This window comes from Orycteropus afer, unplaced genomic scaffold (assembly GCF_000298275.1).
Source record: "Orycteropus afer afer isolate SDZICR_OR568_19922 unplaced genomic scaffold, OryAfe1.0 scaffold00155, whole genome shotgun sequence".
NCBI lineage: Eukaryota > Metazoa > Chordata > Mammalia > Tubulidentata > Orycteropodidae > Orycteropus > Orycteropus afer.
Window position 1 is genome coordinate 2,595,152 of NW_006921742.1, and position 18,759 is coordinate 2,613,910.

General features: G+C 42.4%; 1 protein-coding gene across 1 annotated transcript; it reads left to right on the top strand.

The window, feature by feature from the left end:
* The first annotated feature begins 17,914 nt into the window (after positions 1-17,914).
* CITED2 (Cbp/p300 interacting transactivator with Glu/Asp rich carboxy-terminal domain 2) lies at positions 17,915-18,727 on the top strand. Its single transcript, XM_007946289.2, has one exon. The coding sequence runs from the start codon at positions 17,924-17,926 to the stop codon at positions 18,725-18,727; it is 804 nt and encodes a 267-aa protein (XP_007944480.1). The 5' UTR covers positions 17,915-17,923.
* Positions 18,728-18,759: the final 32 nt, after the last annotated feature.

Sequence of the window (18,759 nt, forward strand, 5' to 3'; positions counted from 1 at the left end):
GATTACACGTAGACATGTAGGTTATTCCTTCTGATGGTATCCCACATGAATTTTAAGCTTTCTTCATTTTGTTTGGATCTTTTTTCTGATTTATCCCTTTCCAAAGAAGTGTAGAAAACCAAAAGGGAAGAACACACTCACCATTTCTCAAGCTGAAAGAATTGAGGAAAAAATGTAAGCCTCGAGTTGCAATATTGAAAGATTCTATGGGCTAAATATTTAATGATGCAGGAAACATCAAAAGAAGATGGAAGGAATACACAGAGTCACTGTACCAAAAAGAAATGGTTGATCATCATCCATTTCAGGAGGTGGCATATGATCTAGAACCAATGGTATTGAAGGAAGAAGTCAAAGCTGCAATGAAAGAATTGGCAAAGAACAAGGCTCCTGGAATTGACAGAATACCCACTGAGATATTTCAACAAATGTATGCCCAACTGGAGGCACTCACTTGGTTATGCCAAGAGATGTGGAAGACAGCTACCTGGCCGACTGGAAGAGATCCATATTTGTACCCATTCCAAAGAAAGGTGATCCCACACAATGTGGAAATTATAGAACAATATCATTAATATCACATGCAAGTAAGATCTTACTGAAGGTATTTCAAAAATGGTTACAGCAGTATCTTGACAGAGAACTTCCAGAGGTGCAAGCTGGATTCAGAAGAGGACGTGGAACAAGGGATATCATAGCTGTTGTCAGATGGATCTTGGCTCAAGGCAAAGAATACCAGAAAGATGTTTACTTGTGCTTTATTGACTATGCAAATGCATTTGATTGTGTGGATCATGACAAATTATGGATAACATTGAGAAGAATGGGAATTCCCAAACACTTGATTGTACTCATGAGGAACCTGTACCTTGACAGGAGGCTATCATTCAAATAGAACAAGGGAACACTACATGGTTTAAAATCAAGAAGGGAGTGTGTCAGAGTTGTATCATTTCCCCATATTTATTTAATCCATATGCTGAGCAAATAATCTGAGAAGCTGGACTATATAAAGAAAAACATGGCATCAGGATTGGAGGAATAATCGTTAACAACCTGAGATACGCTGATGACACAACTTTGCTTGCTGAAAGTGAGGATGACTTGAGGCATTTACTGATGAAGATTGAAGAATACAGTCTGCCGTATGGATTATGCCTCAATATAAAGAAAACAAAAATCCTCACAACTAGACCAATAAACAGTATCATGATAAATGGAGAAAAGATTGAAGTTGTCAAAGAATTCACATTGCTTGGTTCTACAATCGACACCGTGGAAGCAGCAGTCAGGACATTGGACAACGTGCAGCACTGGGCAGGTCGGCTGCGAAGGAACTCTTTCAAGTGCTGAGGAGTGCAGCCGAAATGCTCCTTGGAAGAGACAATGGCCAGACTTCATATCACCTACTTTGGTCATGTTGTCAGAAGGGACCATTCCCTGGAGAAGGATGTCATACTTGGTAAGGTGGAGGGTCAATGAAAGAGGGGAAGGCCTTCAACGAGATGGATTGACACAGTGACTGCAACAATGGGCTCAAGTAAAGCAGGGATCATGGAGCTGGCATGGGATCGGGCGGTGTTTCATTCTGCTGTGCATGGGGTCACTGTGAGTCAGAAACGACTCTATAGCACCTAACAAACAACAACAACAAAGAAGTGCTCAGGTATTTGCCTTCAACCTCACTGATTCTATCTTCTATTGATTCAATTCTGCTCCTTTATGCCCATTCAATGTCTTATCTATTTCTGAAAATTTAGTATTAATCTTCTGGATTTCTGTGTGTAGATTTTGTATCATATCTAATTTTTCATTTATTTTGTCATTTTGTTCTTGTATTATCTTTCAAAATTGTTCTAGAGTTTTCTCCGTGTTTTCCTTGATCTCTCTCTCAAATTCATCGAAGATATCTAAATATAATTCTTTTGAATTCCTTATCAGGGAGTTCCAATGCTGTGTCTTCCCAGGGATGTTGTTTGGGTCTTTATCCTGCTCCCTGTTTCTCCTGCTTTATCTTGCTTCTTTGTGTAGACTGTGATGCTCTGTTGTCTCTGAGGCATTGTGATGTTTTTGTGTTTATATTTAATTGGTGATTGTATGTTGCAGTGACTTGCCCACGATTTTCATTTTGTTTTGTTTATGTGTTATCTATGCAAGCAGGGTACTGTGCTCCTCTATTCTATAGTTGACAGCACTTACACACTCACCACCTGTCTCCTTTCCTGTTGTCGGCCTCTCATATGTCCCTGCTGACCTTCGCAAACAGAGCCTATTCTTAGGTCCCTGGAATTCAAATGAGAATGCTGTCACTTTAAAATCTAAAATGGTTGCCACTTGTAAACATTCAAAATGGCTGTGCCTCAGTCACTTTAAATATCCAAAATGGCTGCCGTGTGTAAACGATCAAAATGGCTGCGCCCCCAGACAGCAGAAAGTCAACAGCTCAGGTCGTCCCCCTCCTTGCTGTTTCCCTTCCTAGTCATAGGCCACCAGCACAAGCACAGTCATCCCTGAAGCCCTTCATGACCAGGGTTGATCTTTAGGTCAATTCTCAGGTCCCAACACCACTTGGAAATATTCAGGCTGCTGGTCTTGTCAGAGTAGCTGACAGTCCACAGCTCTGACCATCTCTGTACTCACTGTTTTCATTCAGGTTTTTCCACTAGTTGGTGCCTAATCCACTTGTGCATAGTTCCTTTCAAAGCTCAGGGCTCCAGGATTATCTTCTGTATCTCTGTCAATTAATTGGTTTTTCTTTTCTTTGTTGAAGAGGGTCTGTGTCACATATCTGCCTATTCCTCCATCTTACTAGAAGTCATCATTTTGACTCCTATTTATTTTTAAGCCTATATTTAAAGAGATAAAAATGGTTTATGATCAGAAACCATTTCTACCTTTTTAATATAGACTTTAAATGGCAAGCAGAAGCTAGTACCTGAGTTATGCAAAAGGCTACTCAGCTGTTAACTGAAAGGTTGGAGGTTCGAGTCCACCCAGAGATGTCCCAGAAGAAAGATCTGGTTGTCTACTTCCAAAAAGCAGCCCATTGAAAACCCCATGGAGCCCAGTTCTACTCTGAAACTTGTGGTCACTACGAGCTGGAATTAACTCAATGGCAACTGGTATTACTGGTGTATCAGCTAAATGCAGTGAAAAAAGGAATGAGTTTGCATGGTCATAGAGTTCATCTTAGATATTCACACTATGTTAAATGTGGGGACACAATGAAAAACCATGGCCTCCAGCCTGGAGGACCTTATGATGGTGACAGAGCAAGGGAAGATGACTGTAGAAAAAGCTACTCTCTATTAACCAAGCTGAACAAGTTGCAATGTGTGAGTTCTGATCTTGCACCTTTTATCTAATCACCTAAGATCTCATATAGCAGAGTTCATCTAGCCTCATGAACCCTGAACCTTTTTCCTTACCATTGCATTTGCTTCTTCTACCTCCATTTCAAAGAGGTCTCACTGTTAAGCAATGAAGAGCCTGAAAAGGCCTACTTTTGGGTGTTATGATGCTCTAGAATTTATATCTAAATTAATATTTCATAAATACCATCTTTATACTCCAAATATGTCATCAGATTATATGGGAGCACATAAGGATCAGAGAGAATATGTGTGAATTCATTTTCTGCTATGTATATTTCTGTACCGTCCTCTTCAATGTGCAAAGAGCTAAGTGGAGAACAGCTTCTTTCTCAGAATTTTCTTCCTAACAATGCACTAGCAAGGATCCACAAAGCCGACATGAATACAGGAAATATTGGCCTATGCAAGACTTTAAATGACTGAGGAGGATTCGAAATCTTGAGAAAGTGGTAAAGAAAATTAGGACTGAAAAAAATAAAAACTATAAACAATAATTCATTTTATAAATAATCTTTCTAAATTACTTAGCACAAATTAGTACTTATGGATAAAAATTTTAGAGTGTCCATAGCATGACCAATTAGAATGTTGGAAAACATTTTCAATTTGAAAAAAGTGAGAGATTTAAAATTAGATCTCAATTACTTAACTGTAAGAGTTAATGAATTCAAGTTTTCAGCTTCCCAATCACTTGCTGAGTCAGGCACTATGTTTCTGCAGTGGGAACATGATGATATGACACAGGAGACACAGCAGAAGCCTAGTCCTTGTCATCATGGGCTTACAGTCTGCAGGGGAGAGACAGATATTGTTATGGATTGAATTGTATTGGCCCAAAATATACATGTCTTATAATTCTTTTGGAAGCAAGACTTAGCAATCTATTTCCATAAAGATTTACTGCCTTGGAAACCCAATGGGGATCACTATGAGTTGGAATTGACTTCGATGGCAGTGGGTTTGGTTTTTCTGGTTTTATAAATCCTTACCCTTATACCTAGGAGCTCTGGTGGTGTAGTGACCAAGGCATTTGACTGTTAACCAGAAGGCTGGCTGTTCAAACCCACCAGCCACTCCTCGGAAAGAAGACTGGGGAGTTTACTTCCGCAGAGATACCCACTGCTATCAAGTCAGGTCTGACTCATAGTGACCCCTCCTTGGGTTTCCGAGGCGATATCACTACAGATGTAGATTGCCCATCCTTCCTTCTGGGGAATGGCTGGTGGGTTTGAACCACCAGCCTTCTGGTTAGCAGTCAGATGCCTTAGGTACTATGCCACCAGAGCTCCCTCCGTAGAGATACTGCCTCCAAAACCCAAGGAGGGGTCACTATGAGTCCAATGGACGCTACAGCAGTGAGTTTGGTTTGGTTTGGTTTATACCTGTGGATGCAATCCATTTGGGAACAGGGGTTTATTTATCATGTTAATGAGGCCATATCAGTGTAGGGTGTCTTAAACCAAGATACAAACCAAACTGACTAAGGACAGAGGAGCAAACAGAGATAGGGAAGATATAGATCTTATATTACATGAAGATCACCAAGGACCTTCTGCCAGATCTGACAGAGAATGCTTCTTCTACAGCTGACACCCGGAATTTGGACTTCTAGCCTCCTAAACTGTGAGAAAAGAAATTTGTTTGTTAAAGCCACTCACTTGTGATATCCTGTTATAGCAGCACTAGATAACTTCTGCAAAATCTGCTGCAAAAGACCTCTTTAAAGTGTTGAAGAGCAAAGATGTCACTTTGAGGACTAAGGTGTTCCTGAGCCAAGTCATGGTATTTTCAATTGCCTCATATGCATGTGGAAGTTGGACAGTAATTAAGGAAGATGGAAGAAGAATTGATGCCTTTGAATTATGGTGTTGGTGAAGAACATTGAATGAACCATGGACCACCAGAAAAAGGAACAAATCTGTCTTAGAAGAAGCACAGCCAGAATCCTCCTCAGAAGCAAGAATGGTGAGACTTCGTCTCTTACTCCTGATCATGCTATCAGGAGTGACCAGTCCCTGGAGAAGCACATCATGCTTGGTAAAGTGGAAGGTCAGGGAAAAAGAGGGAGACCTTCAATGACATGAGTTGGCACAGTGACTGCAATAATGGTCTCAAACACAACAACAATTATGAGAATGGCACAGCACAGGAGTGTTTCATTCTATTGTATGTAGGCTCCCATGAGTCGAAACCACCTCCACAGTACCTCACAACAGCAACAGATAGCTAATATAGATATTAATCAAAGAGCCTTACAGATTATTATTATGGGACTACACATGGTGAGAAGGACCATGAAGGAAAATCTGAGGGCCTTATATGGAGTAAGGGCATGTGAGAGACTTGTTAACTTGATGCAGTAAAGAAAACTGAAAACTTTCAACTTCTAGCTGTGTTGGCCCTTTCACTTCTAGGAGCACAGTGACATCAAATAAGTTGAATCACTACCATTATTATTCAGTTGTACCGTCTTGGAAAAGCAAGATCACAGAAAATCTTCATAGAATGACAAAGCATTGTACAATATCAGTAAATAGGATTCTACTGCATTAAAAGATATTAGTAAGAAGTATTCTGCCCTTTCAGAATTTCAAGTTATTTCAGCAGGCTCACTGCAATTTTAGCACAGATAGAACAGGAAGGGAGAGAGACCGACAGATCAGTCACCATGCCTGTGCCGTCTGTTTGGTGAGGCCACCAGAGATCAAGGGCTGGTCTTCAGCTCTGCTGGTCCATCTATCCAGAGCTAAGCTGGCTCTCAGACTAATCAGTCCACAAGAGATTGATGAGGAGCAGTTTAAATTTACAATAGACATATACCTTTCTAGAGCTTGGAATTCCTGTGCCTACTAACTCTCTAGGTACCCACAGGTCTAGGAAGCTGAAGTTTTACTGCTAAAGATACTGATCTTATCTTGTCTATGTTTATGCTCCTTTATTTCTCTCACAGAAGATAATCTTATCTCAACATTCTGAGGGGAGTCACTGGTGCCCCAACATACAGATTCCAGAAGCTATGATTCAATTAGCTTAAAAATCCCTAGCTTATTACAAGGTAATGGTGGAAACACCATTGTTCAGGACTGAAGCACCTACAAGCATCTTAGAAACAACCATTTGAAATCTGATTAACACACTAATACAAATCATTCTTATCTAATGAAAAGAGCTCATCGAAGAATTTCTCTACAGCTGGCATTTGAATGAATAGAAGAGGGAACAAATAAAGAGTTTAAAAAAATGAACTCATAGGCAACTTTGGGGTCTTATAATCATTTTATAGGGAAAAAAAACTGCATTTTTTTTAAAAGAAATCAACTATTATTCATACTTCCCAGTCGTTATAAACTCTCCATTCCCTCCCCTGCCTCAACCATTGATCCAAATTGTTTATCACAATAAATAATTATATGATCCACAGTATTTATTATAATGAAGAATGCATACCATCAAACCTAGTATTTATTCAGTTGGAGTTCATGGACCCTTTGCAGTCCTTAAAGTGTTCTTTGTAGTTTTCCTTTTCTCTTCAATAACTGTCTACTTCATGTTTTCATTTCAGTGATAATTTTTAACAAACTAGTACAGAAGCATATTATGGGTTATCCAAATGACCATCTTTCAATTTTTGGATTTGTGATACACCATGTAGCATTAGTTTATATTTTGAAAATTGAAGAGAAAAGCATAGCGGTGGCTTTAATATATGAGTGATGTGTTCATGCCACGTGAAGGCCAAAGGAAGTTAAGGTTTATTCCAAGTAACTGTTCGCAGTGATTCAAATAGAGAATTTCAATGCATGTCACACTATAGCAGTAGCAAGCTGAACTTGATAGAAAAATGTACTCTGTGGTTCTTGTTGTTAGAGCCACACTATGAGAGGTGGCTTAATTTTGACAAAATCTGCCATGTAAATGTTGTTAACTTCAATTACATTGGATCAGTAGTTTAATTTTTCTTTTAATGTGTTCTGCCATTACTGTTGTAAACTAGCTATACTCATAAAGGTGTTATATATTATTTTCTACTTTTACATACTTAAGGAAATATAATACAATTAATTTAACTAAATATTTGAAGGCTTAGAGATTTTTTTGCAAGGAGTACATATATGACTTAACTCAGCATTTTTCAACATTTTTGTCTTGTGAGTCCTTTTCATTATAATATATTATCCCATGAACTACTTGGCATTTTCATATCATTTTAAAATTTCTGTTTGTTGCTGTTGTTATGTGCTGTGGAGTCAGCCGGACTCATAGCGACCCCTGGCCCCTCCTTGGGTTTCCAAGGTGGTATCACTACAGAAGTAGATTGCCCAAACTTCCTTCCAAGGAATGGCTGGTGGGTTTGAACCACCAACCTTCTGGTTAGCAGTCAAGTGCCTTACGCACTATGCTACCAGAGCTCCTGAAATAAAGACAAGAGTTCACATAATATATAATATTTTTGATAAACATACTATTAAAGTTTGGTTTTGGGATTTTATTTTTACCCAATCATTAACAATACTGCATAAAAATATATAAACAAACTTCCTATTTGAATTTAGTACACTCCTGTTGTGTGATTTCCTTTGGATTAATTATGTAAGGAAAGCATGATTAGTTGACAAATTCCAAATCGACAATATATCCTTTTTAAACTTTGGACTCAATAACTTTTAAAGGTATACTGAGTATGTATAACTATGTAGTGTCATATCAAAACTTGACACAAAATAGTTTCATTTCCTGATGCTGTTAGTTCCTACATTTTATAGTTAAAAATAATGGTTGCATTTTGTTTCTCAAAAAATGAGATGAGAGGTATAAGGTCAGGCTATTTGCAATTATTCCTTCACATTATTATGTGTGGCTGTTGAGTCTTTATTTCTAATAAATTGAAGGCCAAACTGATGTGTAGTTGCCACTAAGTTCTCTTTTCAGCCTTGATTTCTGAGTGCTGCAGTTATACATCTGTGGCAGATGAAGATTTTCATCAGATGACTGCAACCTCAGGACGGGGAGAGCATCATCATGAGTTATTTGTAAAAGAATAATCACAATTACATGCATCACAAATTTATCTTATTCAGGACTTCTGGAATGCCTGGGAGGCAGAAATGATTCATGTGCTCAGCTGCTAACCAAAAGGTTGGGAATTGGATCCCACCTAGATACACCTTGGAAGAAAGACCTGGCTGTGTACTTCCGTAAAATCACCATGGAAACAGTGGTGGTTCTCAGATTGGCATCAGCCAGTGTAGGAACTCATAGTTTCACCATCCCTTCGAAGACCGCCTTCCAGATCAGACCAAACAGAATCCTTAGTAACGTTTATTATCCATTTTACTCGTAGAGTAATACATGATACAGTTTTAAAGTGCTTAAAATGCAGTATTTCTTAGATTATATGAATATTAATAACAAAACTGTTTTATAAACTCTTTCTACATTGTTGTTGTTGCTGTTATGTGCCGTCGAGTTGGCCCCGACCCCTCCTTGGGTTGCCCAGGCAATATCACTAGGGAAGTAGATTGCCCAACCTTCCTTCTGAGGGGTGGCTAGCAGAATGCCTAAGGCACTTGACTGCTAACCAGAAGGCTGGCAGTTCAAACCCACCAGCCACTTCTGGGAAGGAAGGTTAGGCAATCTACTTCCCTAGTGATACACCTCAGGGTTGCTATGAGTCGGGTCCGACTCGATGGCAAATAACAACAGCAGCAATCTTTTTACGTTGAATTACATTATTAGTTACAATATTAGTAATTGAAGAGAAGTCTTTTTTAAATTTTTTCTTCTTCTTTTCCTTTAATAACTACTTCGTTCTCAAAAAAGTTATTGATATAGTCTCACACCAAAACTAATTAGCACAATATTGTAGCTAAAGCAGCAGAAGAATTGACAAAATCAATGACAATAGAAATACCAGGTGTAACAAAAGTAACAGCACATGCTTATAGCACGTGCAGAAGAAATCACATGGTTTAAATCATCATTAATTCAGTAATAACAGAAGTTCAGAGTGCATTAAAAAAACAAACTCAATGCCGTCAAGTTGAATCCAACCCATAGAGACCCCTCCTTGGGTTTCCAAGGTGGTATCACTATGGAAGTAGATTGCCCAATCTTCCTTCTGAGGAGTGGCTGGTGGATTTGAACAGCCAGCCTTCTGGTTAACAGTCTAATGCCTTGGGCACTACGCCACCAGAGCTCCTAAGAAGGTTCAAAAAGTAAACTAGCATAGAGTTTTAGTTCTTGTAGGTATGTTGATATATGTTACCTGGGCTTGCAAAAAAATGTTTTTTGTTGTTATAAGCAATTTAAAAAAAAAACAAACTCACTGCTGGCTAGTCGATTGTGACTCACAGCGACCCCTCCTTGGGTTTCCCAGGAGGTATCTCTACAGAAGTAGATTGCCCAATTACAGAGATATTTTTATTAAAAAAATAATAATAAATTTCTGCTGAAACACTACACGAAAATGTTATAGATGGTTATTTTGGTGTTGCCTCCTCTGAGAGTGTCACCCAGTGCCTTCTGCAACCCTGACACCACTGCACTGAAAACCCGGAGCACAGTTCTACTCTGACATATGTAGGACTGCCATGAACCAGGTCAGGTTTGACTCATGGCAATTGGTTGCTAACTTTGCTTTTGGTGAAAAAAAAAAAAAATCCATGAGTAAATAAAAATTGAAAGTAACTTTCAGTTATAAGACAGTAAAAACTACCCCTCTGAAGCTCAATTGGTGTAACGTACTACACAAAAACATTATTCCACATTCTACTTTGGTGAGTAGCGACTGGGATCTTAAAAGTTTTCAAACAGCCATCTAGATGCAACGATGGGTCTCTCCTCGTCCAGAGCAAAGAATGAAGACAACCAAAGATGCATGGAAACTTGGTCCAAGGAACTGGTACACCATGGGATCCTCAGCCTATACCACTATGGGACCAGAAGAACTAGATGGTGTCAATCGCTTGTAGGGGGATCTGTGTAGGAGATCCTGGATAGAGTGGGAGAACAATGTGAAACAAAACTCAAAATGAAGTGGGGGGGACCAGGTTTGGTGGTCTGATAGAGCCTGGTGGAACCCCTGAGACTATGGGCCTAGCTATCCTTCAGGTCTGGAATTGAACCCACTCCTGTGGCTTCCAGCCAAACAAAAGATAAGCACATGAGCTGAACATTTACATTAGACAGATACACTCCTTGGAGAGATCAATCACAGGAGGATAGAAGGGCTGTGTTTGCACAGGGAGACAGCTCTGGTGCAGGAGTGCACAGGAGGGAAGGACACAGGGAAGAGGTGTCTATGGAGAGGAAGTGGGAGAAGAGCTGTTGCATTGTGGGAGATGACAGTCAATGTCATGAGACAAAGTGTATGCAAACTGCTATATGGAAGAAGAATTTGCTTTGTAAACTTTCAACCAAATCACAATGAAATTTAAGAAAAGAAAGAAAGAAAGGAAAACACCCCTCTGATGAGTATATTTAGTGAGAGAGTGTTAGGTTCTTCTGAAGGTTCACTCCCACTCCCACTCAGGTACGTGAACTTCCATTATGAACTAGGAAAATGCTTCTAAATAATTTTGTTTCCTAACTTTTTTAAAAAAATAAAAATAGGATACAGATTCTGTAACTATGTTTATTATTATTATTTACATATTTTTTACAAATTTAATTATTTGTTAAACCAATTCTAAGCACCTATTGCACTTGCTCCTAAATCACAGGCTATTGAGATAGATAGATATATTTTTTTTCCCCACATTTTTAAATTTAACAAGTAATCTAAAAGCAGCCATAACTGCCTTTTACAACAGGTCCACCTATAATATGAAATGCCAGTTGGGGAATGCTGATCCAAAGCATCCAACACATTTCTATCCTGTTTCTCTGCAGCCTTCATAAAGACTTTGGTCTCTCTGGTAATCTGTTCTGGTGTTTTAAAATCCTCATGTTTAGGAAGTCCTTTATAAGCAACTCACTTAACCTCTCGGGACCTCAGATTTCTCATCCAGAAAATAACGAAGTTTGAATAAGATTATTTTTAAAGTTTCACCAAACTAAAATTCTATGATTTTATGTATTACCAAAAGTTTTCATAACTGTTTAACATTAGAACAATGTTTTAAAACAAAATCAAGCAAGAAATCTTTAATATAGAAAGTGCATAAAAGTGGAGCTCAGAACACTCAAGGTCTGCAGAACACAGTTTGAAAACTACTGATCGAAGGTTCTCTTTTTAAAAACACTTTCTTTTTCTTCATCTCAGTGGAAAAGAAAAACATCTGGAAAGGATCCACCATGTTAGTTTCCCTATGTGTATACCAGAACATATGTATTAAGTCACCTGTCAGCCTTTTCTTCTCCAGAATAAATAACCATCAAAAGTCCCATTTCCTATCTTAAAATATATTTCCTTTTTTAAAAAAATGAACCTTCTTTAGTTCCTGTAACTCTTCATTAAAATGTAAAGTTACAAACCAACCATGATGTCTAAGAAGAGCCAAGTGTAGCAAAAGGATTATTTCCAGTTCTATCATGTGATATTCTCTCTCCTAATACCCTCCAAGTCATTTCCTTCTTAAGAACAGTGTCCCACTGCTGCCTCCTATTCAACCAATACCTCAGAATGAGCTTTCTTTCATTCCACCACCAACCCCCCGCCCCCCGCACAAACTTGCAATCATTTCCCATCCAATACTTCTGTTATTTGTTATTATCCTTCTGGGACCCTGCAGTTTTTTTTTTCCCACTGAATATAAACCTATTTTTGATGGAAAATTTCACTAATTAGTTAAGGTCACTGAATTTTTCTTCTCCCTTCCAAAATACTTCATCCAACCTCAAAACCAATGTGAATATTCTCTAGTTGATTGTTAAAGAAGTAGACCATGAAATACCAAAAAAGAACCTACTCAGAAGGTGACTCTCTCAACCAACAAGTATCGACAGAGCTCCTGCTATGTGCGTGACATTTTGCAGTCCCCTGGGCACACCAACCAACCTTCCGTCATCACATGGAAGCCACCGACAGGAGAGCACAAACACCAGTGATGTAAGCTACCATAAGTCATCAAAGACTATCTAAACAACATGCTCTGGAACACCAAGAGAGCTAGAGCATTCTTTGTATCTGGGGAATCAGGAAAGGCTTGAAAAAAGAAATGTCATCTGAGCCAGACTTTCAAAGACGGGCAAAATTTCATTCGTTGGTGGATCATGGCGGTGGCAATCCAGGAGACAGGACTGAATAAGCATGAACTGAATTCACGCTGCACCCATGATCCTTGTGAGCACGAGACTCAGTTATCATCTCTCTGTGGACTAAGCTGGTGGCTTTTGGATCTGATTAAAATCATAACCAACTGAGAAGCTTTTAAAAATATATAGATCTTCATGTCCTAACTTCTTGCATCAAGAGGTCTACAGATGATGTCCTGGAACCTTTATGTTAACCAGCTTCTCAGGTGAGACAATGAGTATCAACTTTCATCAAGCTGAAAGACCTATTTCACGGACCCCACATGATAATGGAATATATTTATATATAAAAATAAATAAATAAGAAAATACGTAAAGACAGAAAACATGATAGCGAGGGAATTTGTATCTTATTTACTAGAACGAAACCCACACGAGTAATAAGATATGCATATATCACTTTTATTTATACATAGAAATGTAAGATATTATTTATTCAACTTAAAGATAATACAAGACTTTGATGTCTTTATTAACCATGTGTCCTGACCCAACGCTAAGTTCCATTAAATATTTATGGTCTTGAAAATCCTAGGAGGAAGTTCTCCCTTGTCCTATTGGGTCGTTGAATCAGAATCACTCCAGGGCAATGGGGTTTTTGGGATTGTCCCAGTGAACAATTTTACTTTGAAAAGCAAGTCCCAGGCGTGTGTGCCCGTGTGTACACAGTGCCATACCGGACATGCAGCTACGTGCCCACCTCCTGAATGACTTTATTTACAAAGCGATTACCATGTTATCTATTTGTTTTCCTTTTGCATCAACAGCAGCCTCACTCAGCCCTCGAATTTCTTAATCACAAATTTAAAAAATCATGGGTCCACCAACAGTTACCATCCCAAATTATACTATTAAAAAAAAAAAAAAAAAAAAAAACCAAACAACTGCCATAGAGTCGATTCCAATTCATATTGACCCCCACTGGGTTTCCAAGCTATAAATCTTTATGGAAGTAGAATGTCCCATCTTCCTTCCAAGAGCAACTGGTAGGTTTAAACCACTGATTTTCTGGTTAGCAGCCAAATGCCTTATCCACTGCACAACCAGAGCTCCATAAAAAGATCTGTAAAATAATATAATTTTCCATCACAGACAAATAAGGGTGAAAAAGAGGGACAAGGAGAAAGGCAGAAATAGGAACTGTGGTCAAACCTAATGGGAAAATAGATAATCTCACCTCATTATGGCGGCCAATTAGATGGTAAAATAACATGACTATAATGTTTTTCTCACCAGTTAAGACCTAGAGCCACAGCCTTGGGAAAAGGGCAACAGGAAAAAGGGACAAATCAAAGTCTCTGACTATCTCTTTCTGGAGTCATTTCCCTACCTCCCTCCCTTTGCGAAGGCAGCCATGTTGTTGTTGTTTTAACTCAAAGTACTCCAAGTACTCCTCTCTAAAGTGATGGGAGTGACCCCTCCTTGTTGGGGTGAGGATTAAATAATTCAGGTAAAGTACAAACACACTGTTAGGTATTACCCCACCACACAAACACGAGCTCTTTCAATATATTTTTTGAAGCTGAGACCTTCAGACTGCCTTTCCTCCAGTTTTAGATGAGCCCCTGGGCTTACCTATGAAAGCTCTGTTCCCTTCAAAAGTTACACCAGGGACCTTCCTCTTTAACTCAGCTGTCAACGATTCCCCAAGCAAGCCACCTTCCCAAACAGATCACAGTTTTGCACAGGTGACTAATCAGAAGATGGTCAGCTGCTGTTCTTCCTTTTCCACTGGGTTTTTCTATCTCCAACCTTGAGTGTCACCTTCTCCAGAAAATTTTCCCTGAACACCCAAGCTAAGCTCTTCCTTTGGGTTTCCTTTGTATCTAGGCTATAGTTCATTCATTCACTCATCTATTTAGTAGAAGACTAATACATGTTAGGGTTTGTTTCAGATATTGAACGAACACAAGAGTCAACGCTCCTTCTTTCCTAGAGCTGCCATTCTAGCGGAGAAGCTGAGACAATCAGTATGAAAGGTGTCAGGGGTGGAGGTAAGTGCTAAGGAGAAAAATAACGCAGGAAATAAGAGTGACAATACTCTTGGGTAGGATGGTCAAGATGACCTCGCTAAGGTGGCATTTGAGCAGAGACATGAAGAAATCAGGGTACCGGCCAGCAGAATATTGGGAAGTATGTTCCAGGCAGCCTCTTTTTCCCTAACTGCATGGGTTTTGTGTTGTTCAGCTTCTTCACCACTCAGCTCTGTGAGGGCACAGACAGGCTACAGGCTCAGAATCAAGTGGACACCTGGACACCAACTGGTTTTATCTCCCAACTATCTAGTTCCAGAAATATTTTTTCCCCTTTAAGTGGTGGGGGAGGGGGATGTGACCTTTTGGAGGGATTTCCCAATAGTATGTTAAACCACTGGAGCTGGATGGAGCTGCACCTAATGGTTGCAAGAGGAATTTAGATTAGACATTCAAGAGCTGTTCCTTGTGTCGCAAGACACTGCAGTAAAACTAAAGGAAGTAAACAATCTTTTCAGCATTTTTTTTTTTTTTAATTTGGTATTAGCCAATATTTTGGAGTCTATTTTTCGATAAGGAAGTGGCCCCTTCACCTCTCTTCCAAGCCTGATTCCATAGTTGCACATCCATTACCTACAGGTAAGAGCAATAGGTGGACTGGTGAACAAGGAATTGTTGCAAATAACAATGCAATGTGTTCTGTGTGAGCGTTCCCAAAAAGTAAATAGTTTTGAGGTTTTAAAAATTATTACCTGCACTGTTGTAAATGCTGTAAGCCTGGAAAAGGAAGAAGGGGACGAGGGAAAGTTAACAACGTTTAAAAAAATACATATGCCTAACTAGAGGAAGATAGAGAAGTAATAGATGAAATACATTAGGATTGGGTCTCCTGCAAATTCCTGGAAGGGGAAATGTATCAGAATTTCCAGTCCTCAAGAAATAAGGCCTTAAAAAAAAAAAAAAAGGCTTATGAGCAAGAGGGAGGTGTGTGTGTGTGTGTGTGTGTGTGTGTGTGTGTGAAACCTTGCCGTTTGCAGCAGGAAGTCTTCAATGGCTATCCAGTTATGAAGAAACAACTAGGAACAAAAGTCCTTATTCGGAGGGCTAAACTCGGTATTACCACATAAAGAGCAATATAAAAACTCTGAGCAGCCTCATCGTGATATTGGGAAAAGAATTCGGCTTCTCTGTGAGAGAAAGCAAGTGAGCTTGGACCGTGTAGTAGCGCAGACTCATGTTAGGGGTTTTGTTTGCAAGTCACTGAGCCAAATGGGAGAGCAGGCTAGTTGTGGCATTCTGAGAAGTAAGGTTATTATTATAGCCCAGCGCTTTAGCTGAGCAAAAGGTTGGTGGTTCGAACCCACCAGCCCCCCTGAGGGAGAACGATGTGGCACTCACGCTTTCCAAAATGTTTATGGTCTTGAAAATCCTAGGAGGAAGTTCTCCCTTGTCCTATAGGGTCGCTGAGTCAGAATCACTCCAGGGCAATGGGGTTTTTGGGATTGTCCCAGTGAATAATTTTACTGAAAAGCAAGTCCCAGGCGTGTACGCCCGCGCGTACACGGTGCCATACGGGACGTGCAGCTACGTGCCCACCTCCTGAACGACTTTATTTACAAAGCGATTACCATGTTATCTATTTGTTTTCCTTTTCCATCAACAGCAGCCTTACTCAGCCCTCGAATTTCTTAATTACAAACCCGTTCGCTTCCAAATCAACCCCAAACCGTCAGGCAGAGCCCGGAGGGAGGCTGTGCAAGTTTGCACACACCCCCACCTCCCGGATCAAGGGCAACAGCAAAAGCAAGAAACTATATGTGCAAAAAGGTGGATCTGGGGACGAGGATCGTTGAGTTTGTTTACAGAGCAGAGACGCCTCAGCTCGGATGCCAAAGCTACCAAGAGCAGCAAACGCAAACTTAGCAGAAGCACACGTACCCCGGGAGCGGCGAGCTGACCCCAAAGCGTGGACTGGATTAACGGGAGCAGGACAGGAGGCCCGCGAGCGCGCTCTGTCCACCTGCAGCCGCTGCTGCTCCCCACCCCCAGCTCCTGTCCTTGAAAGGAGTGGAAAAAATGCATCTGCACGCAGCAGCTCAAGATGGTGTTTACAGAGTGCACCCAGACACACAAAGGCACGGCCCAGGAGAGCGTGCTCGGGGAGACGACGGGATGTGTGCCGGGCTTTAAAGACCCACTGGGGAAACACAGCCCATCTTCTCAGCTGCAAAGTCGGGGGGGCAAAAGATCACTTTAGCGGACGGGGGCGCGGAGCGAACCCTCTTTTTTTCTGTAGAGCGTAACCTAGACCGCTAGGTGAGACGGATCGGCCAAAGGAGGCGGCGAATTTGCCTCCCTCTTCTCCGGACAGACACTACTTTCGGGCTGGAAATGCAGGGAGGATTGTCCCGGCGCGGGGGGTGGCAGAGCCGGCCCCATGTTTCTGGGCCGGGAAGAAACAAGAGGGGGCGGGGTAGCCGCAGCCTCTGCGCACGTGCCGCCGGCCGCGGGGACGCGGTTCCAGGACCCAGTCCAGTGCGCCGCAATTCCAGAATCCGCATGTTGGCGGCGCCCGGCCGGGAGGCTCTCGCTCCGCCCTTCCTGAAATGCTTATATTAACTGTGGCCAAAGCCCTAAGAAACACAGCTCATTGTTGGCAGATGCCGGGCGGCCTCTCCGAGCTGTGAGGGCAGCGGAGGGGAAATAAAAGGGAACGGCTCCGCTCCTGCCCAGCGGCTGCTACGAGACCTCGGCGTCAACCTCGCGCCCGCGAGCGCCCCGCACACCCGGAAGGTCCCCTCTATGTGCGCCTGAGACGGTCCTGGATCCGACGATCCCGCCCTCGGTCTTCGGAGCAGAAATCGCAAAGACGGAAGGTGAGAGCAGCGGGCGAAGCCGGTGTGGGGCTCCAGCTAGTCGGGTCCTCCGAGGGCAGGGTTTGCCCGTAGGAAGAGCGTGAGGCGGAGCTGGGGAATAACAACAGGATGTGCAACAACAGGATGAGGAGGCTGGTTTAATGCCTGAAGTTCGCGGCTGGCTACGGGGCACTTCCTTTATTAGGCCACTTCGGGGAGCAGAGGGGGTGTGGGTCGGCTCCCCGACCTCGATCGCAGGGGAAGGGCTGTGTGTGCAGCGCCTAGCTCCGCGGGTCGGTGGCAGATCCGCGGTGGTGGAGAGCCCGGGTGCACAGGCTAGTGGGCTCCCGAGGACGTGCGCGCGGGGAGCCTGGGGGACGCAGGCGAGAAAAGTGGGGTGCGCTCCGGTGGGCGACACGTGTGGCTCGGGGCTTATCGTCTGCTCTTTTCACTTCCAGGACTGGAAATGGCAGACCACATGATGGCCATGAACCACGGGCGCTTCCCCGACGGCACCAACGGTCTGCACCACCACCCTGCCCACCGCATGGGCATGGGCCAGTTCCCGAGCCCCCACCACCACCAGCAGCAGCAGCCCCAACACGCCTTCAACGCCCTGATGGGCGAGCACATACACTACGGCGCGGGGAACCTGAATGCCACGAGCGGCATCAGGCACGCGATGGGGCCGGGGACTGTGAACGGAGGGCACCCCCCGAGCGCGCTGGCCCCCGCGGCCAGGTTTAACAACTCCCAGTTCATGGGCCCCCCGGTGGCCAGCCAGGGAGGCTCCCTGCCGGCCAGCATGCAACTGCAGAAGCTCAACAACCAGTATTTCAACCATCACCCCTACCCCCACAACCACTACATGCCGGATTTGCACCCTGCTGCAGGCCACCAGATGAACGGGACAAACCAGCACTTCCGAGATTGCAACCCCAAGCACAGCGGCGGCAGCAGCACCCCCGGCGGCTCGGGCGGCAGCAGCACCCCCGGCGGCTCGGGCGGCACCTCGGGCGGCGCGGGCAGCACCAGCAGCGGTGGCGGCGGCGGCAACATGCCCGCCTCCGTGGCCCACGTCCCTGCTGCAATGCTGCCGCCCAATGTCATAGACACTGATTTCATCGACGAGGAAGTGCTCATGTCCTTAGTGATAGAAATGGGTTTGGACCGCATCAAGGAGCTGCCCGAACTCTGGCTGGGGCAAAACGAGTTTGATTTTATGACGGACTTCGTGTGCAAACAGCAGCCCAGTAGAGTAAGCTGTTGACTTGATCAAAAGCCCTGCGGAAAAAATCAAAC